At 38.3% G+C, this 27738-nt stretch overlaps 1 protein-coding gene across 1 annotated transcript; it reads left to right on the forward strand.

Annotated features, from left to right (window-relative positions):
- The first annotated feature begins 831 nt into the window (after positions 1-831).
- LOC139715515 (ras-like GTP-binding protein RHO) lies at positions 832-27738 on the forward strand. Its single transcript, XM_071627084.1, is given in 5 exon segments — positions 832-923; positions 19264-19435; positions 21104-21155; positions 21158-21252; positions 22734-27738. Coding segments are annotated over 4 exon segments (576 nt in total). The 5' UTR covers positions 832-923; positions 19264-19279; the 3' UTR covers positions 23007-27738.

Consider the following 27738-nt stretch of genomic DNA (forward strand, 5'->3'; position numbering starts at 1 on the left):
AAATAATAATAACTGTCATCGTAAGATACTTGAAGGTGCAAGACGACGTTTGCGGATTATCAGGGGCGGATCCAGGAATTCCGTAAAGGGGAGGCGCCTTTACAAAATTAAAGAGGGGCGCACGCCCCCCCCCCCCATTTTTTCTTTTTATTTCTTGTGTTTATATAAAAAATAAAGAGGGGACGCGCGCCCAGTGCGCCCCCTCTGGATCTGCCACTGTAGTAATGTAATATGCAACACGAAGCGCAGATCTCTCCACAATCTTTAACTTGATCTAAAGAAACATTCACCTTTCTGTACTTTGCACACTGCTGTTTTAAAATAAATCGAAATCAGAAGAGTTTTCATCTTCTAATCACGATATTCTCACATGTGATGGAACGCACACACGCAAAAACCCCACAAAACATGAAAAATAAAACAAAACAGCACTCTGATGTCGTTTTATTACTGAGTATTGACGTATATTCATGCTGATGAAAACAGAAAATATAACTCTTTCAAAACTATAGAAGACACGCATGTAGTCAGTATTTTCTCTGACAGAATTTCTGGCGGAAGGATTAATCATTACCCTACCATCGGTATTTTTGCAGACAGACTGCTTAGAATCAGTGCTCGATAGTATTTCATCACACAGAGTGGAATTTTCAATGATAATGCACGAGGAAAATCACTGGGATAAATTCATAGATTTTGGAGGCATGAGACAGGCATTGGTTTTGAATTTAGCGGTGTCCGTAGCAGACGCTGTGTTGTTCCTACATTATGTGGCTAACGTCATGTGGGGATACAGGTATTGCCTCATTTCGAGTACCCCCGATACGAGCAATTGCGAGGTGTGGCTCACAAGAGCATCACGAATGAGTGTACAACCAAGGGGTGTATTTCTGCCTCTTCCTGGTATTATTATATAAAATTTGGTAAGTTTCGAATCGTTTTTTGACATCTATCGTGCCTATTTGGTATTGAGGTCTTTAGAAAATAATGTCCGGCCATAACCTCATCGTATGACAGGGTTGAATTTGGTCTATTCTTTGTTTCTTCTGCCGCATTCGAAGATAGTCGTGACCGTTATTCATTCACGATGTACACAGGTGAATGGGGAATTTTCGTGACTTTGTTTGTATGAGGTGACTGCATACAACGTACGTTCCAGTATGTGGTGTATGCTGCACCACTTACAAGGCTATAGAAACCTACGATGTCCCAAGTCGTGTGGCGGGCTGATGTGTGCTCTGTACTGTAGCTGTATGTGCGAAGAGGCATGTCGTTGTAAAATCCCGTTGTGCAAAAAAATGAAGGTGTATGCGTTGCTTACAGGCTGCATCATCATGATCATGATGCACATGAAAGGTACATTTACATGATACACAGGTTAACCGTTAAGATTTAGAAATCTAACTTCTGTTGAAGTTTTTTAAGGGTCAACATGTGCTGATGATACTCTGACACTCTGCACACAAATCCTATCTCATGATCTGCTAGTGCAAGGTAACACGTTTGCTCCGCATGAATGAAGAAATTTCAGTAAAATAAATTCTACTGGGTGATGTAGGGTAAGAGCTCCAGTATTCGGTCACCTACCAGTATTCCGTCACTTATCACTAATCACCAGCCAGTAAGTTCTACTGTCACAACACACGCAAATCACATCAATTCACAGACACGTGCTTGCACACTCATTCACGACAGGAAACTCCCTTGGCCCCCTCCAAAAATCCATTCAAAATCCCAAATTTCACCGTCAAAAGTGCAGAATTGGCGCGACTTTCCAAAAGCGCGCGCGGATTGAGCCCACTAATAAGAGTATGGGTCGCCGAAAAAGCGCTAAAAATTGAGAAATATGCCGTTTTCTTGCGGGATTTTTTTACTTATCGCAAGCTTCGAGTGTGATGGTATCCTCAAAAACGCAAAAGAAAAACAAAATTTCTGTATGTGCCGATGCAGTGTCTCAATGTACAAGGGTTGAATGCAAGTGCCAATTCCCCGGTATTCGGTCACCAACGGGCGCTGCAACGTCTCCTATGCAATTGTGCGCCAACAAGGTACAAATTGTAGTGCACGGCGCGTTTTTCAGCTGCCTTGAACACGCATTGACTTTGAACGCGCATATCGCTCGACCGAATACTGGTCGCGGTGACCATATTCTGGGGAATTTTCAAGGTGATATATTTTGGGATTTTGTGAAATTCTGTGTAATATTTAACAAAATGAAAATTGAGATTAAAGAAATTTGATATATTCCACATACATTGCTGTAGATAATAAAATATTGCAGAAAAGCTTAAATGACCGAATACTGGGGGCTCTACTCTATGTACACTACAGTACAGCACAGGCTACAGTCTACATGAGTATGAGAGTTGATTGTATCACCGGACGCTTTTCTTTTTTTGTGGCTCTGAATTCCTGATACTCGGAGGATGATTTTTCGGCCAATACAGCACCAGACATTCATAAAGTCCTGAAAATGTTAATTTGGCAAAACTATGAAAATCATTCACTCCGATTTTCACAAAATAGACTCCAAATACACCCCTCTCCAAAAAGTTGTCTTTTAACGCGGTGTAAAATTGCATTATAGTTCCGGACACAATTTTCGTAATGGAATAGAATCTAGACTACGGCCGTGTGGGGATAATTGACGTCTTTCGCATCTCGTCCTTGCACCAGAATCATAATTTATACCCACGATTCACCATATACATACCTACCAAGCGGACAACAAAGGAAAAATCGGCAAATGAGGCTCAAATTTCGTATTTTACAGTAAAATGTCTAACCTGAACTTTTCGAACAGTTCACACGATAAAATCTTGTGATGAGTCAACATCATCTTCTTGTGATAAATCAACATCTTCTTCTAAATTAGCGATTTTTACATTTTTGTGTCGCATTTTTTGCAATTTCGGTCCATACAATGCACTTTGAGGCTAGTCTACAAAGCCCTTCATGTATTGAATGTCATTAGTATGCAGAAATGTGCATGTCCAGAATTACCATCCTGTCTGGAAGTACCATACCTGTAATATACTACCTTATGCCTGTGGCTGTGAGCTGAGCATGTTTCCTATCTCATGTAAAGCACGTTGCCCATTTTTTGACCGCCCGTGTTAAGAACTGACATCTAGATTTCATGCAATAAATTTGTTACTATTACGCTGATAAGAAATGCACGAATGCAGATAGGTAGAAAATACATTTTGTATGTGCATATACTTACCAATCACCAACCTAAGGATACAGTATATACTTCAAAAAAATTAAATTGAGGTATTTTAAAGAGACTTAATTGCAGTTATAAGCAATTTAGCGAGCATGATTAGACAGCCTGTGCCCACTGTTCGACCTCCTATGCCCATGCTTCGCTGTACCGTCATATGCCTATTGAATGGATTAGCGCGCGTGCCATAATTTTACCACGCGCGGAGGAGAGTTTTATATATCGCACTATGAGAGCGCGGTACTCAATATACTCCATGCTGTCTACTCGGTTCGAGAGATTTGCGTTCACATACGCACAGATTCAATGCGCATACTTTAATGCCAAACCATGGCGCATCTCGCAACTGATTATTATAAATTTTACTGAGCTGTCTCATATTCATTTGATTTTGTTCAGCAAGTAAGATTATTCAAAATAGATGTAGGTCTGTGGCCGAATGAAACAAGCTTGTTTGTCGATGCATGTGGGAGGACGACCAAGCAAGTGCAACAAGCCAAGGAGGGCTGGGAAGTGGAAGTAGAATACATAGTAGTATACTTGAGTGTCCCGCACATTGCAATACATTGTAATTCAAGTTTGTGCATATTTCATTCACATGACATCACTGAAATTCTATGAAATCCTACTCACATACAGGAAAAATGCCGAAGATTACAATGGAACCATATTTTCAGTGATCGATACCGGAAATTTGTATCTATTGTTAAACGCGAATGATATCATATAGTTGTTCGTGACAGAAGGGGCCTGCACCTTGCCACCGCCACCCCGTGCCCCATAGACAAAGTAGAAGTACGTAAAACGTGTGCAGGAGACCATGACGATACATGTGCAGTGTACTTATTCCTTATATGAATTAAAGATTTCCAAGAAAAACTGGCCAGTTTTCACCTCAGTTTGCTTGGTTGTGGTAGCCCTGCAAAGTTTTCAAACGTACTGCACACAGTCCCGCATGTACATTTTTGTTTAGTGTGCTTGTACCATTGTAGCAATTTTACACAGGATGGTGGATTTAGGGCCGCTGGTGAGGTACATGGGTACGGTAGCTCACTGTACAGTGTAGTAATGACTCGTCTTTATGAGAGCTGGCTGCAATTGTAACAATATTGTAGTGGAGAAGGAAAAAAAAAAACGGTGATTAATGACATTAGAATTTCACAATGATACCAAACTGACTTGGTGAAAAGTAGCTTCTTTTATTTTGATGCCAGGCACAAAATCGTAGGCAAAGTTGTACCTTTGTGTGAACATAATTTCATGGAAAGTACATGCTTTCATCGATGATATTGTAAATTCTAATAAACTTACTCAGACTGACAAAGGCAATGAAAAGAGAAACCAAATTTTTAGGGTCTATGCACAATTTAAAAAAAAACAAGAAGAAGAGTTGATTAACTGATGATAGATGTGTGCAAACTGATGGTCAATATATCTCTTATCAATAGGGTATAAATACAATCATATTTTCTAATAATATTTAATTTTATGTACTAGACCTGAAAATCTAACGTACAGTACTGTAACTCAATATTTCTGATATTTGGTAAAGTCACAAATAAGCAACAAAAAAAGAAGTCATGAATGCTGCCCAAATGATTTCATTCACACTTGCATGACAGTGTAAGATGTTCTGATATCAATTCATTCTGTGGTGGCCACATTGTACTAATACTATAGTCTGGTTTTCTACGATATGTAATGTTTAGTCTCTAGTTGATGCTCAGTAATTTTAATAATGATAATGTAATATTTTCTTTTTTTCTTTTTATTTTAACTGTCATATCACAAGCGATGCACCCATGAAATTTAAGCTGAATTATGTATTTATTTTGGAGCAAGCGCCATGAGCGCCTGACTTGGCGGATACCGGCGCTATACAAGACTTCATCATCATTTAATAATCATAATATCATTTGATGATGATGAATTAAGACAATTTTTTTTTTAAAGGAAGATTGCAGAACAGTGATTTAAAAAAAATCTTAGCAAGAAGAGATCAAAGCATGTATTGAAATTTTGGTTGTAACTTTAGGAAGGTATTGTACATGTACTTCTACAAATGTAGATGAATTCTCTGTTGCGCAACTGATACCTGACAGCCAGTTTTTCGTACAGGATATCATTCTTAAAAGATATTTCAAGATCAAATATTACGCCATGGTTTTATGTTGCACTTGATGGATCAATCAAAAGTGTCACCAATACTGTAAAAGTGGAAATTTTCACGCATTTCGCGCAACCAGTGCCTAGTGCGAAAATAAAAGCATATGAATGTATTTGCTTGCCATATAGTCCAGTAGTTAATATTAGTCTTGATTCTGTGGGATTAAAAACACGCAAAACTCATCTTGCGCAGCCTAGCGTGAAAAATTAGTCGCGCGAAAATATCCACTTTTACAGTTCCAACTTTACAGTATTGGTAATTTGTGTTGAATAGCATTTCGTTTGATCAATATGACTAGAATTTTTTTGTGTGTGTCATTGAGTTACTGACCATGTGATGTCAACCATAGTTTGAGTTCATCTACTGTACATGTAAACATACATTGTAACTCAAGTTTACTTCAGTTTCTGATGGAAATAAAGGTTTGGTAGAGACATACATGTAATTTGGATTTCATATCTGCAAAACAGTGGCAATCAATGTAGGGCTTTTGGTTTTTCCAATAGGTTGTAAGTATAAATTGGAAAGAGTAGTGGGCCACCAACGGACCCCTTGGGTATACTAAACTTCAGTTTGCTCTGAGGTGAAACCATCCATGTTAACACACTGAGCTTGGTCTGACATATTCAAACCTGTTACCTTCATATTTCATGTATGCACAAACAATTTTATAGATGCCAAATAGTGTTAGAGTACCAAATAGTGTTAGAAGAACCAGCGAAAGTCTTTAATGCCTTTCTATTCACAGATATTTTTTTAGTTCAATGAAGGGAAACAGACATGTCAATGGGAGGGGGAGGGGATAAATCAGTATCCTAAACCTTTATAACAAAACAATGCATTGTTGTACACTGTATACATCAAAATGGGGCTAAATTTGAACTGCAGGGCATGATTATGATGAGTAGTCCTCACAATTTGTTGTCCGTTTAGACACTCCTGATGTTTTCTGTGTTTTACAGGTAATGTGGTATTGGCAAGTATGGCAGTTTGGTTTTTCGTACCTTCTTTTGACATCATTGGTTCTTCTATATCATCATATCTTGAAATATTCTATATTCCTTTTCTTGGAATATCGCCTAGAACATGGCGTCGACTAGGTCCCAAGCCAACGTAGAGGCTATCGCTGTACAATGTACATGCCATGCAAGAGTACTTGCAAGTGATGCATTCTTTGAAGCCATTGAAAAGGCCTTTGAAATGGAAATAAACGAATTGAATTGAATTGAATCATTGGTTAAATGACAGTGACATAGAACCCCTTTTACAGTCAGAAAATTGGTCTTATTCTGCTTCAAAGGGACAGATTGGTGTCGAATCATTCTGTGGAATCAAGAATAAAAAGAAATAAAGATACTTGTATCCTTTATTAGTACCTGGAGAAGGAGAGCTGTAAGCTATTATCATGTCTAGAAATTTTGAAATTTGAGGCAATTGAAACCCTATATTATTTGTGTTTTCTAAAGCTGCTTCAGTACCATGACTAAGGTTGTTATTTCAAGCTATTTTATGTCTTGATGGACAACATAACTATTCAGAATATTGAAGTAGCTGTAGCTCGCACCCTGAATTTTCTCAAATTTCTGCTGATCTAATGCTCATGCTTAATTTCTTTCAGATAATCTGAAATGATTTGCTTTTACAAATGTACCTTAAAGGGGCACTCAAACTGGCAGTAGAAAGAAAATTACATCGTTTTTGCAGGAGCTCCATTGTGGGTGTGGCATCAACCAACTCTACCTTGTTATTTCTTGGCTACTGCTGATGTATAGTCTAGTACATTGTGATTGCCTTCTACATTTGTAGGGGGGGGGGGGGGGAGGGGGAGCAATGTAGTCTGCCTGCTGTCTACCTGAACAGCATTTTCTCTTGGCTGACTTTTTATGTATGAGCAAGTACTGTACCCAGTATTGGTATTGTCAATGAAGGAGCAGCGCTGTGTAAGGCAGTGGTTGCTTCAGGGAGTGCAGACATTGCAGTGTGTTACAAATGCTTGTGACTTGTAAGTTGGACTAGAAGCATTATACAAATTACAATACACAAGTTTTGCATGTGATACTACATGTACGTGTACCTCATCTGCATGTAGTGAATGCTTGTGTAAGACCTAATTGTGGTTTAGGCTTTTGATAACAACCATGTTTTCAAATGTACTAGGTTGTACTGAAAAAGGGTTGTAGATGTAGTATGTGGTAGTAATCAATTGTGCAACTGTCATGATTTATGACTAACTTTGTCAACTTGATGAGATGAGAGTTTTGGCTGGACAGTTACAAGAATGGCAAGTGCAGCTTGAATCAATGGGCCCTTTTGTCATCAGTTGCGACCATTTGCATCCAATTACTGTGACAACTGTCCCCATTTTTTTTTTTTCAATTAGTGTGTCACTTGTGGAACTACCTATAGTGAGTAGGCTTGTCTGCCACAGAGTATTTCCACTTGTGAACTGTATTCCTAAGTGTGACTGTTGAAGGGACTCATGCCTAATTCTTGTTAGTATTCAATGTTCCTTCCATGGCCTCCTTAAAGGGACTGTACAGTACTGGTTGAGGTGGGTATTCATGTTTTGAACATTCTTAAGTGAGATAATGAGAAACCTCTTATGAAATATGAAAGAGCATGTAATTTTAAATGGGATGGCTAGTAACTGATCAGTGGGAATCAGTGGAATGCTGGGGGATGATTGTTCCAATCCTTGTGGGATTCATTTAAGAGTACATTATATATCTATTGTTGTGTGAAAATTATTTGGTTCAGAATGGTCTCATATTCAAGTAATGTGCAGTTATATGCTTCCAGGTTAGCAAGCCTGAACAGTGACGGGGCATTAAACTGCACATTACTTGAATATGAGACCATTCTGAAGCAAATAATTTTCACACAACAATAGATCTATAATGTACTCTTAAATGAATCCCACAAGAATTGGAACAATCATCCCCCAGCATTCCCACTGATTCCCACTGATCAGTCACTAGCCATCCCCTTTATGAAGGATTCAACGTTTATTTGAAAATTGGTTTTCAAATGGCTGAGATATAAAAAAAAAGTGATGATAATAATAAAAGGCGACAGGCCAAGCTTTTCATTAGGATCTCTTTGTTTCACCTTGTTTTTTTGATATCTGAGCCATTGCAAAAACCGATTTTCATCAGATAAACTTTTGATACCCCTTACAGTAGAATTGCATGCTCCTTAACATCTCGTGTGGGAGTGGTTGCTGAATATCTCGCAAAACGTTAAAAGCTAAATCCTCACCTCAACTAGAACTGTACACACCCTTAAAGCTTCACTCGTATTCCATTGTTTGTAGCCTGGGTACAGCTGTACATTCTCATTATTGTAATCAAAAGAGAAATTGATGCCTGTCACACTGCTATTATGAATAACTAGAGATGATAAAAGTGCGCCAGCTCTCAAGCTTCCATCATGTCACAGTGATGAAGTAGTGCAAGAATTAGTTGATAAAATAAGAGTGTCACTAGTTTGTCTAGCTGGGAAATCTGTTACATATGCTTCTTTAGTTTTAATAGAATTTTGTGTGTGTGTGTGTGTGTGTGTGTGTGTGTGTGTAACTGCTGTCGATTTTAGCTGATCCTGCAGTAAGGATGACAAAAGTCTACTTAATGAATACAATGAAAGCAACACCCATACCATTTAGAATAATACATTTACACTCGTACACTGTGTACATGTGTGTACAATACACTGTATGTACATTGTGGGTGCAAAAGCTGTAATTGCAGAGAGCTCAAGTTATTGTTTTTGGGGTCGTTAATCAAATTCGCATCTCGACAGCAACTACTTGATCCTTCTGATGGTTATACATGTAGTCCTAAAATTCCCACTTCAGAATGGTCTTGTGCAAGAATAGATTCTCTAGTTCTGAAGAGCACTGTACACAATGGCAAGTGTAAACCTGTAGACCTGACATGTGATCTAGGTCTTTGGTACTGAGCCATGTGATTTCCAACAGTCATGGTGTACTTAGTATACTGTAGGAGTCAAGATATGAATACGGACGGATGAGGAACCAGAAGGAGATGGTGATATCTTTTCTCTCTGCACTTCCTGTGCCCATGTAACATAGTTTGATTGCTTTGGCTGTGGGAAAAGGGAGATACATGATTAAGCTTTGCCAGACATTTTCCCCTATTCTTTTCCTATGACGATGTAGCTTGTTTCATTGTTCACTACATATTTCCCTGTTGAAAGCTCTGATAGTACACTTTGTTCGCTGTTCTCATGAATTTAGATCACAGCATGGTATAGTTTTATGAGGGAACTGGACATTAATTGTACAGTACATACACTTGTCTTATACAGGCTTACAAGCAGAGATATTAGTTTGCTTTCAGAGTCTTTTGTTACAAAAAAAAAAAGTCTTTGATTTTTTTTTTAAAGTCACTATGGTTTTGATAACTTTCCTGAATGCAGTGAAGATTTCTGCAAGCTGTTGAAATTATTTGTAAAATGAGCTGATTTGTACTTTTCGTTCATCAGTAACTTACACCGTGTTAGGTCATTTCAGGGTATTTTGATGATGTAGTATTGATAGTACATGTGGATGCTCAGCATTTGGATTGAAAGTTTACACTGTAGGTTGGTAGTCTCGTATGGGACATTTTTTCAAGAATGTCATCAATCCACAATATGCCTAATATAAGTTGTCTTTTAGTTTGCTGTTGCAGGTGATCAATTATTCCCTAAGATATCATTAAAGATCTGTACTCTCTTGTTTTGCAGTCACAAGTGTATGGGTCTGTTGAGTTGTAGTCAGGCAACACTATGCCTTGATGATCCTCTCCTTGTGGTAGTTTGCAGACAGTAAATTCTAGCTACATGTAACAATGGGCAAAGGTCACTGTATTGTCTAGAAACATTGAATGATAAGGGATCTCTTGGTTGCTCGCCAACATGCAATACATATAAGAATATGGGATTTGTATTTAGGATGCTGAAATTACTTTTTTTAATAGATGTAGAATCTTAGTGGAGAGATCTGTATTCATGAAATAAACTTCATTGATCCATTGATATGATATTTTGGATTTATGCAGGAAGTTTGAAGCTTAGGAACTATTGCCTGTTCAGTATCTTTGTTCTCTGAGTGACACATATTCAATCATCACAACTTAGAATCCCAGCACTTTTGGTAAATGTGTTTAATGAGTTAAAGTCAAATCTGCCAAATCTAACTTTCTGTGATCAAAAAATAAATGCTGCATACAATGATACTGTATTTAAGCTGTTATTTAGCGAGGGTTTAATTTTCACGAATTTCGCGAGTCACTGTTGGACCATGAATTTAACAACACACGAAAATATTGCCATATGCTAGGTTAACAGTGCACTTACGACAGCCTCGGCGTCCATTCACGAAAACAACATCTCGCGAAAATGTCCACGACCTCCTCATTTGCAGAAATATCTGTACGCAAAAATAACAGCTTATACAGTAATGTTTACAGTGGTTAACTCACAATAGGATACTGTGTACATGTTGTATTTCATCATGTTTTGAGATGCCTTTGGTCTTTGACTGTATTAATTCTTAACTTACTTTTTTTTTATAATATAATATCGGTAATGTCGCCTCACTTCTAGGAGTAGATTAGCTACTGGGGTCCATGGTGTGGTGATGCCAAATTGTAGTCCTTGACAATGGTTGGATTAATAGTTTTCAACAGTGCTTCACCTTCATTGAGGCAGTGTGCTGGTGTGCTCTCACATGATGCTGTTTTAAGTAGTGTGATGATCAGTAACAAAAAGAATGTGATGTCTTAAAGGCACATGGTCCCGGTGGTTTAGTCAAATGCGTACGCGGGCGCACGGCGCAAGTTTCCTATAGAGACCTACATGTACATCTTACTGGATGAAGTACTAGTAATAGCTTTAAGGCAAGCATAAAGCCATGCTTCTGAGGGTTTCAGCTTGTCAGTGGTAATGGTAACCGGCATAAGATGGCTCATGTGGTAATGAATGATAGGAACAGCCATAGTGTAGCAAGGAGCTTTTTAAGCTCCCTGGTTATATGGCAAGTTGTCAACAGGTAATATAGTGACTGTCAAGCCTCTGTGATTGCTTTGACAAGCATGATTTATGCCTCCCTGGTACTGCTGTGGTAGATCACGAGTTTGAGATTCTGGCCAATCGCGCTGATGGAAAATTCCTTTGTCAAGAGAATGCTTGAACAGTGATTACAAAGCACTAATATCCACTTGTGTCGTAGGCTGTGCTGTCAGCAATATATGGGAGACAATTATTTAGAATACCTCTACTTCCTGTACATTCTTAGTTAAAGGGGATGGCTAGTAACTGATCAGTAGGAATCAGTGGGAATGCTGAGGGATGATTGTTCCAATCCTTGTGGGATTCATTTAACAGTACATTATATATCTATTCTTGTGTGAAAGTTATTTGCTTCAGAATGGTCTCATATTCAAGTAATGTGCAGTTTAATGTTTCCAGGTAAGCGTCCCTGGTCAGTGACGAGGCATTAATCTGCACATTACTTGAATATGAGACCGTTCTGAAGCAAATAATTTTCACACAACAGTAGATATATAATGTACTCTTAAATGAATCCCACAAGGATTGGAACAATCATCCCTCAGCATTCCCACTGATTCCCACTGATCGGTTACTAGCCATCCCCTTTAAAAGGTGTGTCTTTGAGCGTGTTTCTACTGAGCGACGAAAATTCGAGGTGATGCCAGCCGATGTGTGGTGATACCGGCCGATGCCGGCCGATGCCGGCCGATACCGGCCGATGCGTGGTGACACCTCGAATTTTTCCTCAGTAGAAACAGATCTGGTAGTGGCCGATGCCGGCTGATGCGAGGTGCTCCGTCGTCCATCTATTGAGGTGGTCGATGCGTGGTGACGCGAAGGACGATTCTCAGTAGAAACACACCGGGTAGCGAAATTCGTGGTGTATCGGACGTCTAGAATTTCTCCCCGCGCTTTTCAATCGGTTCATCGCACACATGTGTACAAAATATGTGTGTACACACAGCGACCGTGTTCGCATCATGCTTTGTTGGTACCAACTCGCTTGTGTATGTGTTATAGGCCCTATACGTTACGTTACATGTGAATTGTGGCATTCATCGCCTATTGCTCGCGTGATTAACAACCTAACTTACTGCATTACTACGGTGCTGTAAGTCCTCGTCACTTACTTGATTTTACACGGCGTTATTTCATTTTATATTGTCTCGAATCGCGAGAGTACCACATTAGTATGTCGCAGCCTTGAGAAAATCTCAACTGGACCCTCGATCTCCAAAGATTTCTCATCAGTCAGTGGCAGGATACCAGTATGTTAGTTCGGGGTATATAATTGGATGGGAAGACGAAGAGAAATGGCTAATCAAAAAATAGCCGACGCAGTTGTAGCAAAGCAGGCAGGGTTCGGATCGTATTAATAGGCAGTGCGCGCGTGACCCAAATCTGTGACTTAAAAATACCTGACTTCCGGAATCGCCGCATTTGCACGTCACCTTTGCATCACCTCGTATTTTATCGCTCAATAGAAACAGCTCGAGTGGTCATAAAATACGAGGTGCTGCGTTGGACAAAATTCGTGGCGATGCCAGGGATGCGAGGTGCTCTCAGTAGAAACACGCTCTTTTACACATTATACAGAAATTACTGCATTTGTGGAGTAATTTCCTGCTGTGGTGAACTGTACCCTGAATTGTTCCATGAACATCACTTGCATGTACCTTGGTGCCATAGTCTATTCATGGTTTAATATACGAGGGAAAAAATGGATTGAATGGGATATAATATAGGCCCTACTTGAAAATGTTCAGGAGACACAAATTGTCTCTTTAAAGGGATGGTACAGTATTGGTGGAGATGAGAATTGGAAATTTAACTTTTTGCGAGATACCAAAAAAACACTTATGATATAGTAAAGAGCATACCATTTTAAGAGGAATTCAAAGTTCATTTGATTAAAATCGTGTTTGGAATGACTGAAACATCCAAAAACAAAGTAATACAAAGCGAGAATAATAAAGTATGGGTCCCACACTTTATTAGAATCACTCTTTTACGGATATCTCAGCCATTTCAAAACCAATTTTCATCAAATAAACGTTGAATTCCTCATAGAATTACATGCTCTTTCATATTTATAAGAGGATGCTCTTTCATATTCCTAAGAGGTTTCTCATTATCTCACCAAAAAATGTTAGAAACCTGAAATTAGGTCTCAACCAAAACTGTACGATCCCTTTTAAGATGTACAGTTTAGTGTCTCATTAATATAGTGATCAATGACCATTTGTACAATTTGTATTTGATATGTATTATATACATGTATTTGCTCTTATCAATCATTGTAGTAATAGGTAATGAGACATTTTAGTTATTCAAAGAGGAATAAGGCAAGTGCAAGTATTAAATGAGGCCACATGAATGATAGGTTACGCTCTCATGCCAACCACAGATATTACAACTGTATTGGGATTGCAGCTGTTGGCAGGTTTTTGTGAGTGATATGAGTGAATATTATTAACAATCAATTATTGCACTATACAACATCACTTGCATCGATAAAGTATTCTATTTCACTAATCATGGGAAAAGTTACATATCTTGTTACTTGTTGTTATAACAAGTGAAATGTAGTTTCAGTTTGCTCAAGAGCCATTTACAGGCAAACTTCTAGCAATCTGCTTACCATACTGTGTACATGATCTGAGGCAGCTAGCATCTCCCCCCCCCCCCTCCTTTTTTTTTTTAATGCAGCATTGTCTGTAAAAGTATTATAGAGCAGTAATTGTAGTAGTAACTGTACTAAGCTTGAAATATCTCCAATTAATTAGGCACCATCTTCATGCACTCATTTTGTCCCGGATATCTGTGTTGGTGGCTAAAATTACAGTGGATAGCCAATGATTGTTGAGAGGCAGGCATTCTTGAGGGGAGTTGCCAGGTTTGCTCCCTATGACCGTTCAGCATGACTCAGACTCCCTGCTGTGTTTAGTTTCAGTCCAGCGCAGTAATAGATGCATGTATGGTGCATGCACATAGTGCTGTCCACAGTGAGACACACGCAATCATGTATACACACACAGGCCATGTACATGTATGTATCACACAGAACCATATACCGGTACTACAACGTCGTAGTCTCTACATGCACATACAGTAGCATACATCTACTGTGTACTGTACGTCCATGTACAACACAGGCAGTTTGCCATAGGGGACTGTGTCTTGTGTGCCTTCTGTTTTTCAAGACAGTTTCTCAAACTGAGTAAGTGCTAGTATATTTGCATGTATAGGACCAGTTTGTCATCAGGTATTGTTTGCTACTTGTAGATCCTGTAAAAGTTGCATGTGTGGCTTACTTAATGTACAAATAATGCACATTATACAGGGCATAAGTATTTATCCATGTGATAAAGCTTTAGAACAGTTGGATATATCATGTGAAGCTGGACATGTTTGGATTGTTCAAAGTTGTAGAGGGTGGATAATTCCTGGCTAAATAATGTGCATTATTTGTTTTACAAAATGGTGACATGATTTAGATTAGCAGTCATTTTCGCAAGATTCCCAGGGCCAGGGCCAGCACCAGGTACAAAGCCAGTTGAACCACACACACAAAATCATTTCAGTGCATTTATAACACATTGGCAATGCAAATGAGCACATACAAGCAGTTGTAAGAAGTAAGTAGCGGTCATTAGTATACTACGGGTAATGTTCGGTGAAAAGTAAATTTTGGCCTTTGGGCAAAACCAATCATTTGATTAGGATCCATTTCATAACAGTAAGAATACACTTCCTTCCTGTACTTTCTTTTACTGTTAGCACACTTTCTTTCATGTAGGACAAATTTAGTTGTATGAATTAGCAGATGTTTATGTCATGCAAATATATGAGATGGAGTAAATTATGTTTCTTTTTCCTGGAATTCCCAAAGTTTTCACCTGTGAGGAGAAATATTTTTGTTTTTGTTTTAGTACATTGTAGTTTTTTGTTGCTTGCTGTTAAACGAAAATGGTGTGACAGGGCTGATATCTTGTATCTTACCTCAAATTGCCCACTTTTCTTAAACACGAACTCAGTTTTTAATATTCTTGTAAAATAGCACACCTTAAAACTTGACAGCCCTTGTAGATTCAGACAAAACAACAACATCATGAGCAAAATGTATGGCCTACATTGTACATGTACAATGTAACTAGTGCCGTCATATTCCAATACTGTTGATATCTTTGTTAGTGTAGTGATCATGTTGGTTAACTTAAATAAGGGTTGATAAGAGCACCCTGGAATGCCAATGTAATGTACACTGTAATGTTGCTACAGCGGTACATGTAGGTACACATGTCCTCATCATCATTAGCATTACATAGAAATTGAAATCATATTTAATTCGATTTATATTTCAGCATAAATTAATTTATTAACAACTTCAACAGGGGAGATTTTTTCATATGAAAAGACAATGTCACTGAACTGTAAGCAATACCCAATACTTGTACATTGTGTGTATGTCATACATTCTTGCCTGTATGTTAAATCCCTAGGGACCCCCCCCCCCATGATGTCCATGTAACATGATGAATGCAGATTATCAAAACAAGGTGTAGTGCTGTTTCAGTTTCTGATTGAAAGTATGCTGTCAAGATGGAATTTGCACCCAGACTGCTCTTGTACTGTAACTTTTATAGCACTCTCACAGTGGTAACGGATAGGCCTGCTGTACGTATTTCCAACATGTATACAGCTACATATATTGTAGATGTATTGGTATTGTCATAATTGCCATCAACATGCTTTTTGTCTTTACTCTCGATCAAAGGGACATCTCAACTGCATCTGTACAGTTAAAAAAAGGATGGTTGACAACAACTTAATCTGTCACACTGTAGATTAACTTGACTGCAAAGAGCAATACCCTATACTGTAAAAGTGGATATTTTTGCGCAACTAATTTTTCGCACTCGGCGGGGTAAGAAGAGTTTCGCATGTTTTTAATTCCGTGGAATCAAGTCATCAACTGCTGGAACATATGCCAAATAAAAATATTTGCGTGCCTTTATTTTTACACATTAGTTTTGTGTTGCGCGAAATTCGCGAAAATTTCCACTTTTGCAGTACATGTATGTGTATACACTCTGTAAGTGCACCTGGTAGTGTGTCCATAAAGAATGGTTATTTTATATTCACCTCATTTTGTTCCATGAATATCCTATTAGGCCATTGTTACTTTTTGCTTTTGTAAAATTGACAAGGATATTTCCTATGCCATTATGATAGGAACAATTAAGATGAATGAATGAATGAATGAAAGAAAATACCTACATCAAAGCAGCATGAAGACTATATGTTCACATAGGAAAGTGAGTCCCAGCATGTTCATGTGCTGTTGTCAAGGAATGGCGAATCAAGACATCAACTTTGTTGGGGGGGGGGGGGGGATGGATTCCACAGGCCATCTGCACACACAAATTTAATACCATCATGAAAATGTGCATTTTGGGCTTGTATTTATACAATTCATGGAGAAAATTATATTAAAAAAAGATAGGCATGTCATATCAAAATTTAGGTTTGAACATGTTCCTAGTCTTGACTTCTGATATGCACTTGCTATCTTCTCTCACATAATCAGAAAAGAAGAGCACAGAGTTTTCCAATTAAAGGTCCAGTTTACCTTTGGGAGCAGTGATTTTAAAATTGTTCAAGATATCGCATTTGATGCATGTGTGCAGGTCTGTAGTATCACAAAACATCCTACCATATAAAATTTTCGCATTAAAGCCTTAAATATAAGGAGATAATTTCTCGATAAACCGTAACTGTAGACGGTTTAGTCTGGAAACATCTTTATTATAACTACTGTAAAACATGATATATTCGCGGCATGAATTTTTCGCGAATTGGAGCCGACGGCCTTTTTTGCGGCATGAAATTTTCGCGAACTGCCACTGGCATTCAGTGCATATAGTGTACAAAAGAACTTTCGCGTGCATTTTAATTTCGCGAATCTTCACGCTCGCGAAATTCGCGAAATGAAAATGCACGCGAACATTTCTCGTTTTACAGTATTGTTCACATTGTGTGTATTCAACAACACTTAACATCAATACACGCGTAATACAGATTCAAATTTTTACAGTGGTTTCTATCCCTTACTCACATTTTAGACCTATTTTAAAGCACTACTGCCGGGTTTTTGTTATACCCCCGCCAAACAAAGTTTGAAGGGGGTATATAGGAATCAGCGGACGGTCGGTCGGGCGGTCGGGCGGTCGGTCCGTTGCAAATCTTGCGTCGCGAACTACTTCCTCAGTTTTCAACCGATTCCCATAAAACTTGGCACAGATGTGTGCCTTGGGTTGTAAATGTGCAAGACGTATTTTTTGACAGTACGGTACCCAAAAGTACGTTGCCATGGTAACGGCATATTATGGGCAAAAATGGGTACAAATCTTGCGTCGCGAACTCCTCCCACAGTTTTTGATCAATTTTTATGAAATTAGGTACAGATGTTCATCTGAATATGTTAATGTGCAAGACACATATTTCCGCAGTGGCAAAAAGTGCGTTGCCATGGTAACGGCATGTTATTGGTAAAATATAGGGCAAAATGCTTCATGGCAAAACTGCTTCATCAGTGTTCTTCCAATTCTCATGGAATTCATATTGAATGTTTGTCTTAGGATATAGGTCAGCATGACACATTTCTTGACAGTGACAAAAAGTATGTTGCCATGGTAACAGCTCACATATTATGAGCCAAAATGATGGAAAATTTTGTGTTGCAAACTACTTCCTCAGTTTTTGCCCAATTTCCATGAAACTTGGTACAGATGTGTGCCTTTGGTTGTAGATGTGCAAGACGCATTTTTCGACAGTACCCGAAAGTACGTTGCCATGGTAACGGCATATTAATGGCAGAAGATCAAGGAAAGATCTTGCGGATTTAACTACTTCCTCAGTTTTTTTACCAAAGCTTATGAAATGTTGTTTTGACCAAAGCTTATGAAATGTTGTTTGGCGGGGGTATAACCAGTCGCTGTAGCGACATTTCTAGTTTCATCTGCAAATGGTAAATTATGCCTTTAATGTCTGATTATTTCCCAAGATTGTACCGCAGACAATTTTGTACTTTTCAGGGCTGCGATCTGTATTTCATAAGGCCATTGTGCCCAAGTGTTACATTCCTGTGAAACACCTTTCATTTCCACTTCATGCACACATGCTGGAAATGGGGCTGTTTTTACACATACATTTTGAAGAATTTTTTGACTTGAAGTGCAGGTTCTTCATTCTAGTCTTTTTCAGCCCCTGGATAAGTGACTTACTGAAGATATTTTCAGACTGTAAGCTCATCTCTGCTGTGAGATAAGAGAGTAGTTACAATGTACATACAGTGTCGTTCAAGATTGGTGTTTTTTTATGGCAGATGTTTACTTCACTGAAAAAGAGGAAACAAGTTGGGAAGTTCTGTGAGTTGTGCTATTTTTAAATTCATGTACTTCATTGCATGTAATTACATGTACATGTACAGCCATAACACAAAAATATTTTCAGTTTTAAGTACTTTCGTGATATTTGTGGAAATAGCCACTTTTATAGTTATTGTTTTCTCAGTTGGCATTTTAAAACTACCATTCTCAACATTTGTGCCATACCATGATATGAACAATTTCTTAATATTTTCAGGGTCCCTTGAAGAGGGGGGAGAGGGAATTTTTCTAGCGAATAAATGAGCAAGTTTAAGTACATATATGAGTGTTTGTTGGCTTGTTTGTTTGTTTGTTTGTTTTTTGACAGTTTCATCTGACATTCATTTCTTTTCCATGTGTCTCAAAATTATCTCTTAATCATACAGTGTGACAAAGTGAACCATGGCTGCAATCAGGAAAAAGCTGGTCATCGTCGGTGATGGTGCTTGTGGAAAGACATGCCTCCTCATAGTATTTAGCAAAGACCAGTTCCCAGAAGTCTACGTCCCCACAGTATTTGAGAACTATGTAGCAGATATAGAAGTAGATGGAAAACAGGTAAGTTACTATTATGTCAAATAATTATGTCAAATAATGTTACATAACTTACGTCACATTCATAGATATTTGAGCCAGGAAGACGCTAAAACTCTCGTTCACGCATTCATTAGCAGTAGGCTTGATTATTGTAATGGGTTATTGTTTGGCTTGCCAGATTCACAGATAACCAAGCTTCAGCGTGTTCAAAATGCATGTGCGAGACTTGTGTCCAGTTCGTCGAAATTTTCACATATTACACCCGTTTTGATGAAGTTACATTGGTTGCCAGAAAGGCAGAGAATAGCATTTAAGATTTTGTTACTTACGAAGTACTGAATGGCCAAGCACCTGGTTATTTGTCAGAATTAATATCAATAAAATCATATCCATATTCGCATAATTTACAAAGTACACATGATAAGTTGCTTCTAAAGCAACTTCACTTAAAAACAAAAGTAATTTTTGGGGATTGTGCCTTTAGTTGTGCTGCTCCAAAACTTTGGAATAAATTACCTGAGAAAATGAGGAAGGTCCCATCACTTGTTGTCTTCAAATTTTTGTTGAAAAACCCTTTTTCAGAAGCCTTTGATTAATTTGTTACTTATTTTTTTTTCTGTGTCTAATCAGTAACAATGTTAGGAGCTCTGTTACATCACAGTGCAGTAGAGTGTATTTACATAGTAGCTGCGCTATACAAATTTGTCTAATCATAATTATTATTAAAGATGACATGAGTTCTGTCATCTATCATTTCTGTGGAATAATGTTTACAAACCCTCCCACCCTTTGCAAACATGCTCTTTATGTGTCAATTTGTGTTTATTGCTCTGCTGTACATGCAAAATATTGAATTCCAATTTGTTTTCTTGAATGCTGTAAAGGGCAGTGGTGCAAAAAAAAACCCTCTCGTAGTTCCTGTAAAGAAAGCATGGCTGCATTGTAACCTAGAATGACTACTAATACCTCAGTGTAAGTATCTGTGGTATATGAACCTATTGAGGGTGGAAAAAGGTTTTTGTAACAGCCATGGATTAACAGGACTTTGAAAAATGTTTGTACAAGTCTACAAAAGGTATCCTGTATGGCATGTCATCAAAAATACATTGTTGAGGAAATGGATTTCTTTTTCGCCCATTCTTGTATTCACGCTCAATTGCTTTACATACTTCACATACTTAACCAAAGACTGCGATTTGAAGCACCTACAGAATTTCCTGACATTTAAAAGGTTTTGAACTTGTTTGTTAAAAATTACTAAATCTGCTGAAACTTTCACTGATCTATTCTGTTCATGTCTCTGCCTTTATCTGACAATGAATTTGTAATGACTAATCATTCACGTGATGAATTTGTCCTAAATGACTGGTATATGCTGTTGGCAGTCAATAACTATAAAAGAAAATTAGAAGGATTTTATTTATTCTATACTGCCATAGTTTGTCCTGTGCTACTTTACAGCCATCATTTTAGGTGACATGTAGTGGAGGTTTTGCGGCAGAGCATGCAGCCCATCAACTTTAGGCTGCCTCCATACAAAAAGCATCATTTATGGTATGAAATTTAAAATCATGCATTTTATAAACAAGAACATCTTAGAATGTGCTGTGTAATAATGTCAATGTGGATGTAATTCATTTGTGTGTTATTAAATGGATGCTATGAAATGACTTGATTTTTTCTTCCCAGGTTGAATTAGCATTATGGGATACTGCTGGTCAAGAAGACTACGACAGATTGAGACGCTCTCGTACCCAGACACAGATGTTATACTGATGTGCTTTTCAATTGACAACCCTGACAGTTTAGAAAACATCCCAGAGAAATGGACACCTGAGGTGAGAGAGTGATATCTAAAGAGTGATGTTTATAAGATTGATATTAGCAGAGAGAAGACTATTGTGATAGGAGGAACACTAAATCAGTATTTAATATGGATGTTCTTTCTTGACAACAGCTCTGTAAGATTTCAACAAATCAAGCAGGAAAGGTAGATAAAGACTCCCTGAATTTCAGGGAATAGTATGTTGTTTGTATTTTAAACAGTTTTGATTGGTTTTGCGCATTGTTGCGCATTGATTACAGGGAAAGATGTGAGCCACAGGGTCAAAGGTAAATTAAAAATGCTAAATCCTTTGAATCTTTTGATAATGTCATCTCACATAACTTGTTTTTTTTTCTACCAATTGCCCAGTCAGGCAAGCAGATTTTCAGATTGTTGCGGAACACTTGCCAGAACATGAATTTTACTTGCTCGAAAAGAAAGTTCCAAAATATAAGACAATGATAAAGAAAATCACTTGTAAGTCAAGGGCTTGATAGAACACAATCATTTGAATAAACAGCACACATGGCTCCACATGCTTAAACACATTGGAGTATAAACATGGTTCGGTTGAGTGTCGGTGTTGCATGCATTGGAGCTTCTCCGCACAAGTGTTGGAAAGTTGCTGAAATGTAATTCAGGTGCTTGCATCACTAAAAGTAATTATCTTTGGGCTTTTGAATGGCTGACTTCATGGGTTTGAAGAGAGGGGAAAAAAAAAAGAGTGTCTTCCAAACTTTTTGCTTGCCCAATTGAGGCACAGGCAGGGGTCAACGAACTTTTAGAGCCCAATGTTAAGTTTTTATGGCGCGTTTCTATTATGGGTCATAACTTTTGATCCATAGGTCCGTTTGTGACCAAACTTGGATGGTAGATGTCCCTTGGGGAGTGGATGGTCACCACTAGGTCAAAGGTCACAGGCAGGGGTCAACGAACTTTTAGAGCCCAATGTTAAGTGTTTATGGCGTGTTTTGATTATGGGTCATAACTTTTGATCCATAACTCCATTTGCGACTAAACTTGGATGGTAGATGTCCCTTGGGGAGTGGATGGTCACCACAAGGTCAAAGGTCACAGGCAGGGATCAACGAACTTTAAGGGCCCAATGTTAAGTTTTTATGGCACGTTTCTTTTTTGCCATGAATTTTTACCCTTTTATATCTCTTTTTATCTGTCATATCTCTTTTTTTTTGTCTGTTATATCCCATTCGCGTACAATTTCTTGTACGCGAATGGGCAAGACACATTATGGCACTTACCTTGTTACGTGCCCATGGCAATCAGGCAAGTGCCTATGTAGCACCTTGAATAGTGGTAGAAGTAATGTCAGAAGTGGCAGTAGCCATACAAGTTATACTGGAAGTAGCGGTAGGAATATTTCTGGTTGCTGTTTATGGTTTTAAAATGTCATTTAACAGAAGGCTATTTATCCAGTGGTCGTCAAACTAACATTCATGCTCTCCTCTCAACTGTGCCCTCTTTATCCTGCATCAGGTGAAGCACTTCTGCCCTAATGTGCCAGTCATCCTGGTGGGCAACAAGAAAGATCTCCGCAATGACGAGAACACACGGCGAGAGCTGTCCAAGATGAAGCAGGAGCCCGTCAAGTCAGATGAGGCCCGGGCGATGGCCGACAAGATCAATGCTTATTCCTACCTGGAGTGCTCGGCCAAGGCCAATGAAGGTGTGAGGGAGGTCTTTGAGACGGCCACTCGGGCAGCCCTGCAGGTCAAGAAGAAGAAGTCATCAAAATGTAGTCTGTTGTAGGAAGGTGTGCCCTTCTCAGAAGTGGGTGTCCATGGCAGGGGCAAGTGCAGGAAGAGCTCTTTGATGACACATGTTTGGAAGAAAATATCAGTGGATTGCTACAATTATTATTATTATTTCTTTATTCATTGTACCTCCTTTTTTTTACTGGTTACATGCTTTGAAGGTCAGAGACGGTAGTGCCAGCCAACTGGAATTTTTTTCGTCTGTTTTTCAACATGAGAAAATGCATAATTTAAGTAACTAAGGTAAGAACTGGTGTAAATGTGTTACGCAAGGATAGGGAGAAAATCCACAGAATAACTGGACTGGTAGATTCTATATAGGCTTGTGTTTGCACATGTCCTTCAAACTTCATGGCTATTCAGAAAACATATTTCGTTATGGAAGTTTGCTCAGATAACATGTTGTTGCTTTTTCATCCTTGGAAATATGATTTATGTGGAATCAGTGAATAAACTACCACACTACTTGATGCTCACATAGAAAAGAGTGGAAAGTGGTAAATGCTGTGTGGCATGTCCATTTTGCACGACCAGCCTGTGTTAGTGTAGATCATGGCCTGTTCATTCCTCATACCAAAACATGAAGAGAAGAAGAAAAATACACTAACAAAAGAATTAATTGGTTACGACCACTTTGACTTATCACTTCATCTGTGAGGAAATGTGCTAACAAGATTAAAAAGTGGTAGAATTCAAAGTGTTGATGGGATTCACATTCCCTTTGTGTAAGAGGGCAATGTGCACATTGATATGTAATTCACAATCTTTGATGTCAGTTTGTGTGATAACTGATGCATAAAGTCTCTTACATAGTCTGGAAAAAAACATTGTCCCCATTTCATTAACTTGTTCCAGTTCATGGATTTTTGCAAATCTTATATCCAGTCATGCAACCTAGGAATGGTCTCATTAGGGACCTATTTAAGATTTGTAATCCCTTCAGTATCTTAGGAAAAGTCTGAGTGCACCTGACAGGGAGTAAACCAGTCATTTATCACTGAATCTATCAGTTGATCAGGTCAATCTCTGGACATAACCTGGTGCTGATATTCTATTCTGTATTGTGACATCCTAGTAGGGCCGAAAGATAATTGATACTGCTATCTTGTTACTTGTCTGCCAATATATGAGATGAGTAAAGCAAGAGTGGTGTCTCTGTTAGTGCTGATTCTTGCAGTGATATCCAGTGCACAATCCAACTTTGACCTTCAGAGATGGTTGCCAACCACTTGCTGACCCTGCCCAGTGTACTTATTTGCTGCTGGTCAGTGGTTGGCGGATGGCATCCAGGAACCAGAGCTCCTCAGATCTTTTGCTTCTGTGTGCTCTGCAGGTTGTGAAAAGAAAGTAGCCCGCCAGGCATTCCATCAGATTCTGTTTGTCTCCAAACAAAGCTAGAAACCCACACACATGCAACTGGAGAGAAAATGTGGAGTCATGAGAAGTGGGATGCTGACAATCCTGCCTATCATTGATTTACTTTATTTCTTTTCTTTCTTTCTTTTTTTGGCATGTACATTTCATTTCTGTCTTGATGTAAATTATTCTATAATTAAAAGGAACCAAAAGATAATAAAAGAAAGACATCTTGTCATACTGCAATGGATGGGAAAGAGTAAAGCACATATATAGTTATTCAATGTAACTGATTTGTAAACGCTCTGAAAGGGGGGGGGGGGCTCTATCCCCCTTCCCCCATTCATAGTGGTTAAAAACCCATTTAAAGTAGAACTAATATATCTCTCATGCTTTTCTGGACTCTGATAAGACATTTGATGATATTGAGTGGTTGGCATTATAATTGCAATAGCATATAACTATTTGAAGGTGAGTAGAGGGAAATTATGTAATTTGGGGGTAATAAAATATACTCAGTTTGTGTATAGCTTGAGTATGGCATACTGCACAGGCTGCACCATTGTTTTCAGTTCTGTGCCCCAGCAAAGAATGCGAGGGACTTTTATTTTCACAATTGAATGCACTAATTAAGCTGTAGAGAGCTAGCTAATGTCTGATGGACATGATTAGTGGACAGACCCATGGAAGCATTCTGCCTACATAGGAGCAAGGAGTACTTATCAGTATCACCTCCAACCTCCTTCAGAATGTCATGTCACCCTGCCTTTTGGGACTCCTCCAAGGTTCAGTGCAGTGTTTCTTGAACTGTTGGTAGTTTGAGGCATGGATCAAGTATAGTATGTGGAATGCATTTGCAAACAATAAGATATATCTGTACATTGTTTTTATACGAGTTCTGTTGATACAACTAGTTTGTGTATTGACTGTGGTAGATCTGTGTTAGCACATAGGTATTTTCTCCCCTTGGTGTTTGGAAGAAATTATCAGAAAAAAAAATAATGTAAAGTATTTTAAGGTATTTTTGGGGTCAAGCTTAAATTGAAACAGCTACTATGGATGACAATGCTCTTCTCCATTCTTCATGGTGGGTGCCATCAGTGGACAATGTGACACAGAATTTTGTATTTGCTTATGCATAATATGCTCAGTTGATGCAACTTTCACAACTAAGCAGCTGTTGCTTCCTGCTTACTATAGTAAAATTGTTCTCCTGCGTCACTGTGGTTCGTGTCTCCGAGGTTAAAGACGCTGTATATTGTTGCATATGTTTGCATTTGGTTTTGAAAGAGCTGTGGAAATATTTCAGACATTTATTTGGTTGGACTTGCGAATTTAGCTGTAAGTGCTCGAGAGGAGCACCACTATCTCTTCTCTCCTGTACACGTTAGCTACATCATGGGAAATATCGGCTCTTTCTATATTAGCTATTGTATACCTACAGGGCAGGGATAGATCTGTGTCTCATGACATTTAAGCAATGACTTCAAAGCAAACATATATTTTAGAGTAAACAGCTATAAAATAACAGGTGGGTTTTTTTTTTTTTTGATGGATTTGAACAGATTTGAACCCTTATGTTTTTAGTTGACAAACCTATGTTAACCTTTAAAGTGTGTGCCTATCGTTTTATCAAACTTGTTTGCGTGTATTTTATTTGAACTGATGGCATGCAGAAGGATGAGTGATTTTTGTTGTAAGGACAAGAATGCCACAATGATTCTGCTGTGAAATATGAGAATAGCATTGCTTCTGCATTAGTTCGAATCTCCCCCCCCCCCTTTTCTAAGTATGAATTATTTTACTCCTTGAATATGTGTGTAATTCATCTACTATGGCCATTGTTATGTGTCATTTCTGAACGTAAACAGTTGTCTGCATAGGATTTGCTAATGATGTTAGTTAAATGAATACTGTTTAATGTTTTGGCTTCAGTCTTTGGTAAGGACGTGAGCATGTTGCAGAAATAAAGCTCATTCAAATTACTGTGAAATTCCTCTTTTTGTGTGTTCTGAATTATGGATGCCATTCTTGGTTTTTGGATATAGCACGCTTGTGAAATATTCTGAGACATTCAGCAAATCTAAGGCAAATGATCGCTGCATACAGTGATCATAAGTGAACCATAACTCACTAAAATGGTGATTTGTTGTGACGCCCTTCTTTTCTGTTGCAGTGACTCGGTCTGTGGTTTGTCATATTGTGTGTGCACAGGGTCAGTGGTGAAAAGTCCAGCCTATTGCCTCTCAGCCAGTTGTCACAGGTCAAGCCACATGTTATACATTTCAGTATTGATGACTTGACACAATGCCAAATTAAGCTAGCTTCACACATCTCTGTGATAGTAATGATAATGATGATTAAAAAAAAAAAGAAGAATAAGTCGTAGGAAATAACAGTTCCAACTTACCTACAAACTGTATATCAAAAGTAGAATCGTCCAAATAAAGTCTAACATACACAGCTTTGGAAAGTCATCACAGTGCCACCCTTTCCTAAATGATGCTGATGTTGGGACAAGTTCACAGGAGGCTCTGTTTATATTACCAGATTAATTTTTATGCTAGAATTTTTGCGAGAGCCACTGCACCTGTACTGTTGTTGAGTTCTGCCTCGTGTGACTGCATGTGTGATGCTGAGGCAGTGTGACCTAAAAAGCACATTTCTCTCACTCTATCTGTATCCCTATCTCTGTCCATGCTCACCACTCTCCCACAAAATACTGAAGTAACAAGGAGACTGCAAATGTACTAATCTTTACATGTATGCCCTTTATAGATGCATGGTTGCCACGTAACGAATTGCCGTTTAATTGCAAGGTGAGAACCCTAATGGATGGGGAATCACAACTCTAAATGAAATTACCTGTGTTGTAAAATATATATGTGTGCACAAAAGATACTCAGCTGGCTAGGTGATTCTCAAATTTAACCATGTAGTCATCTTTGTGCCTGCTTATATATATTATATATATATACATATTTCTTTTTCTTTTCTAATTTTTCAGTACTGGAGTTTCAAGTGGAGTTTCTCGTAAAAAACCTAACAGCTATTTAGAGTACCTAGTTGTGTAGTTGCCTATAATTATCAAATGTTATTAACTTGGCAGATAAAAATATCTAGATAATTGCTTATTATAATCTTGTGTATAACATACACCCATTGAGCTTGGAAAAAATGTGATATTTTTTCTGTTCCTTTCTGTTAAAAAAATGTAGTCTACAATGTCAAGTGTACTTTGTGTCTGGACCTGAAGTAGAACTATCTGTTCTTGTAATCTTCTTGATCAATGTTTTGCTATTATTCTTATGGATCAACTGAGCAGGATACATGTGCATATGATTAATAAATTACAGAAGTATGTGAAGTCA

This window comes from Diadema antillarum, unplaced genomic scaffold (assembly GCF_040938485.1).
Source record: "Diadema antillarum isolate AM-2024a unplaced genomic scaffold, OU_Dant_1.0 scf00000049, whole genome shotgun sequence".
NCBI lineage: Eukaryota > Metazoa > Echinodermata > Echinoidea > Diadematoida > Diadematidae > Diadema > Diadema antillarum.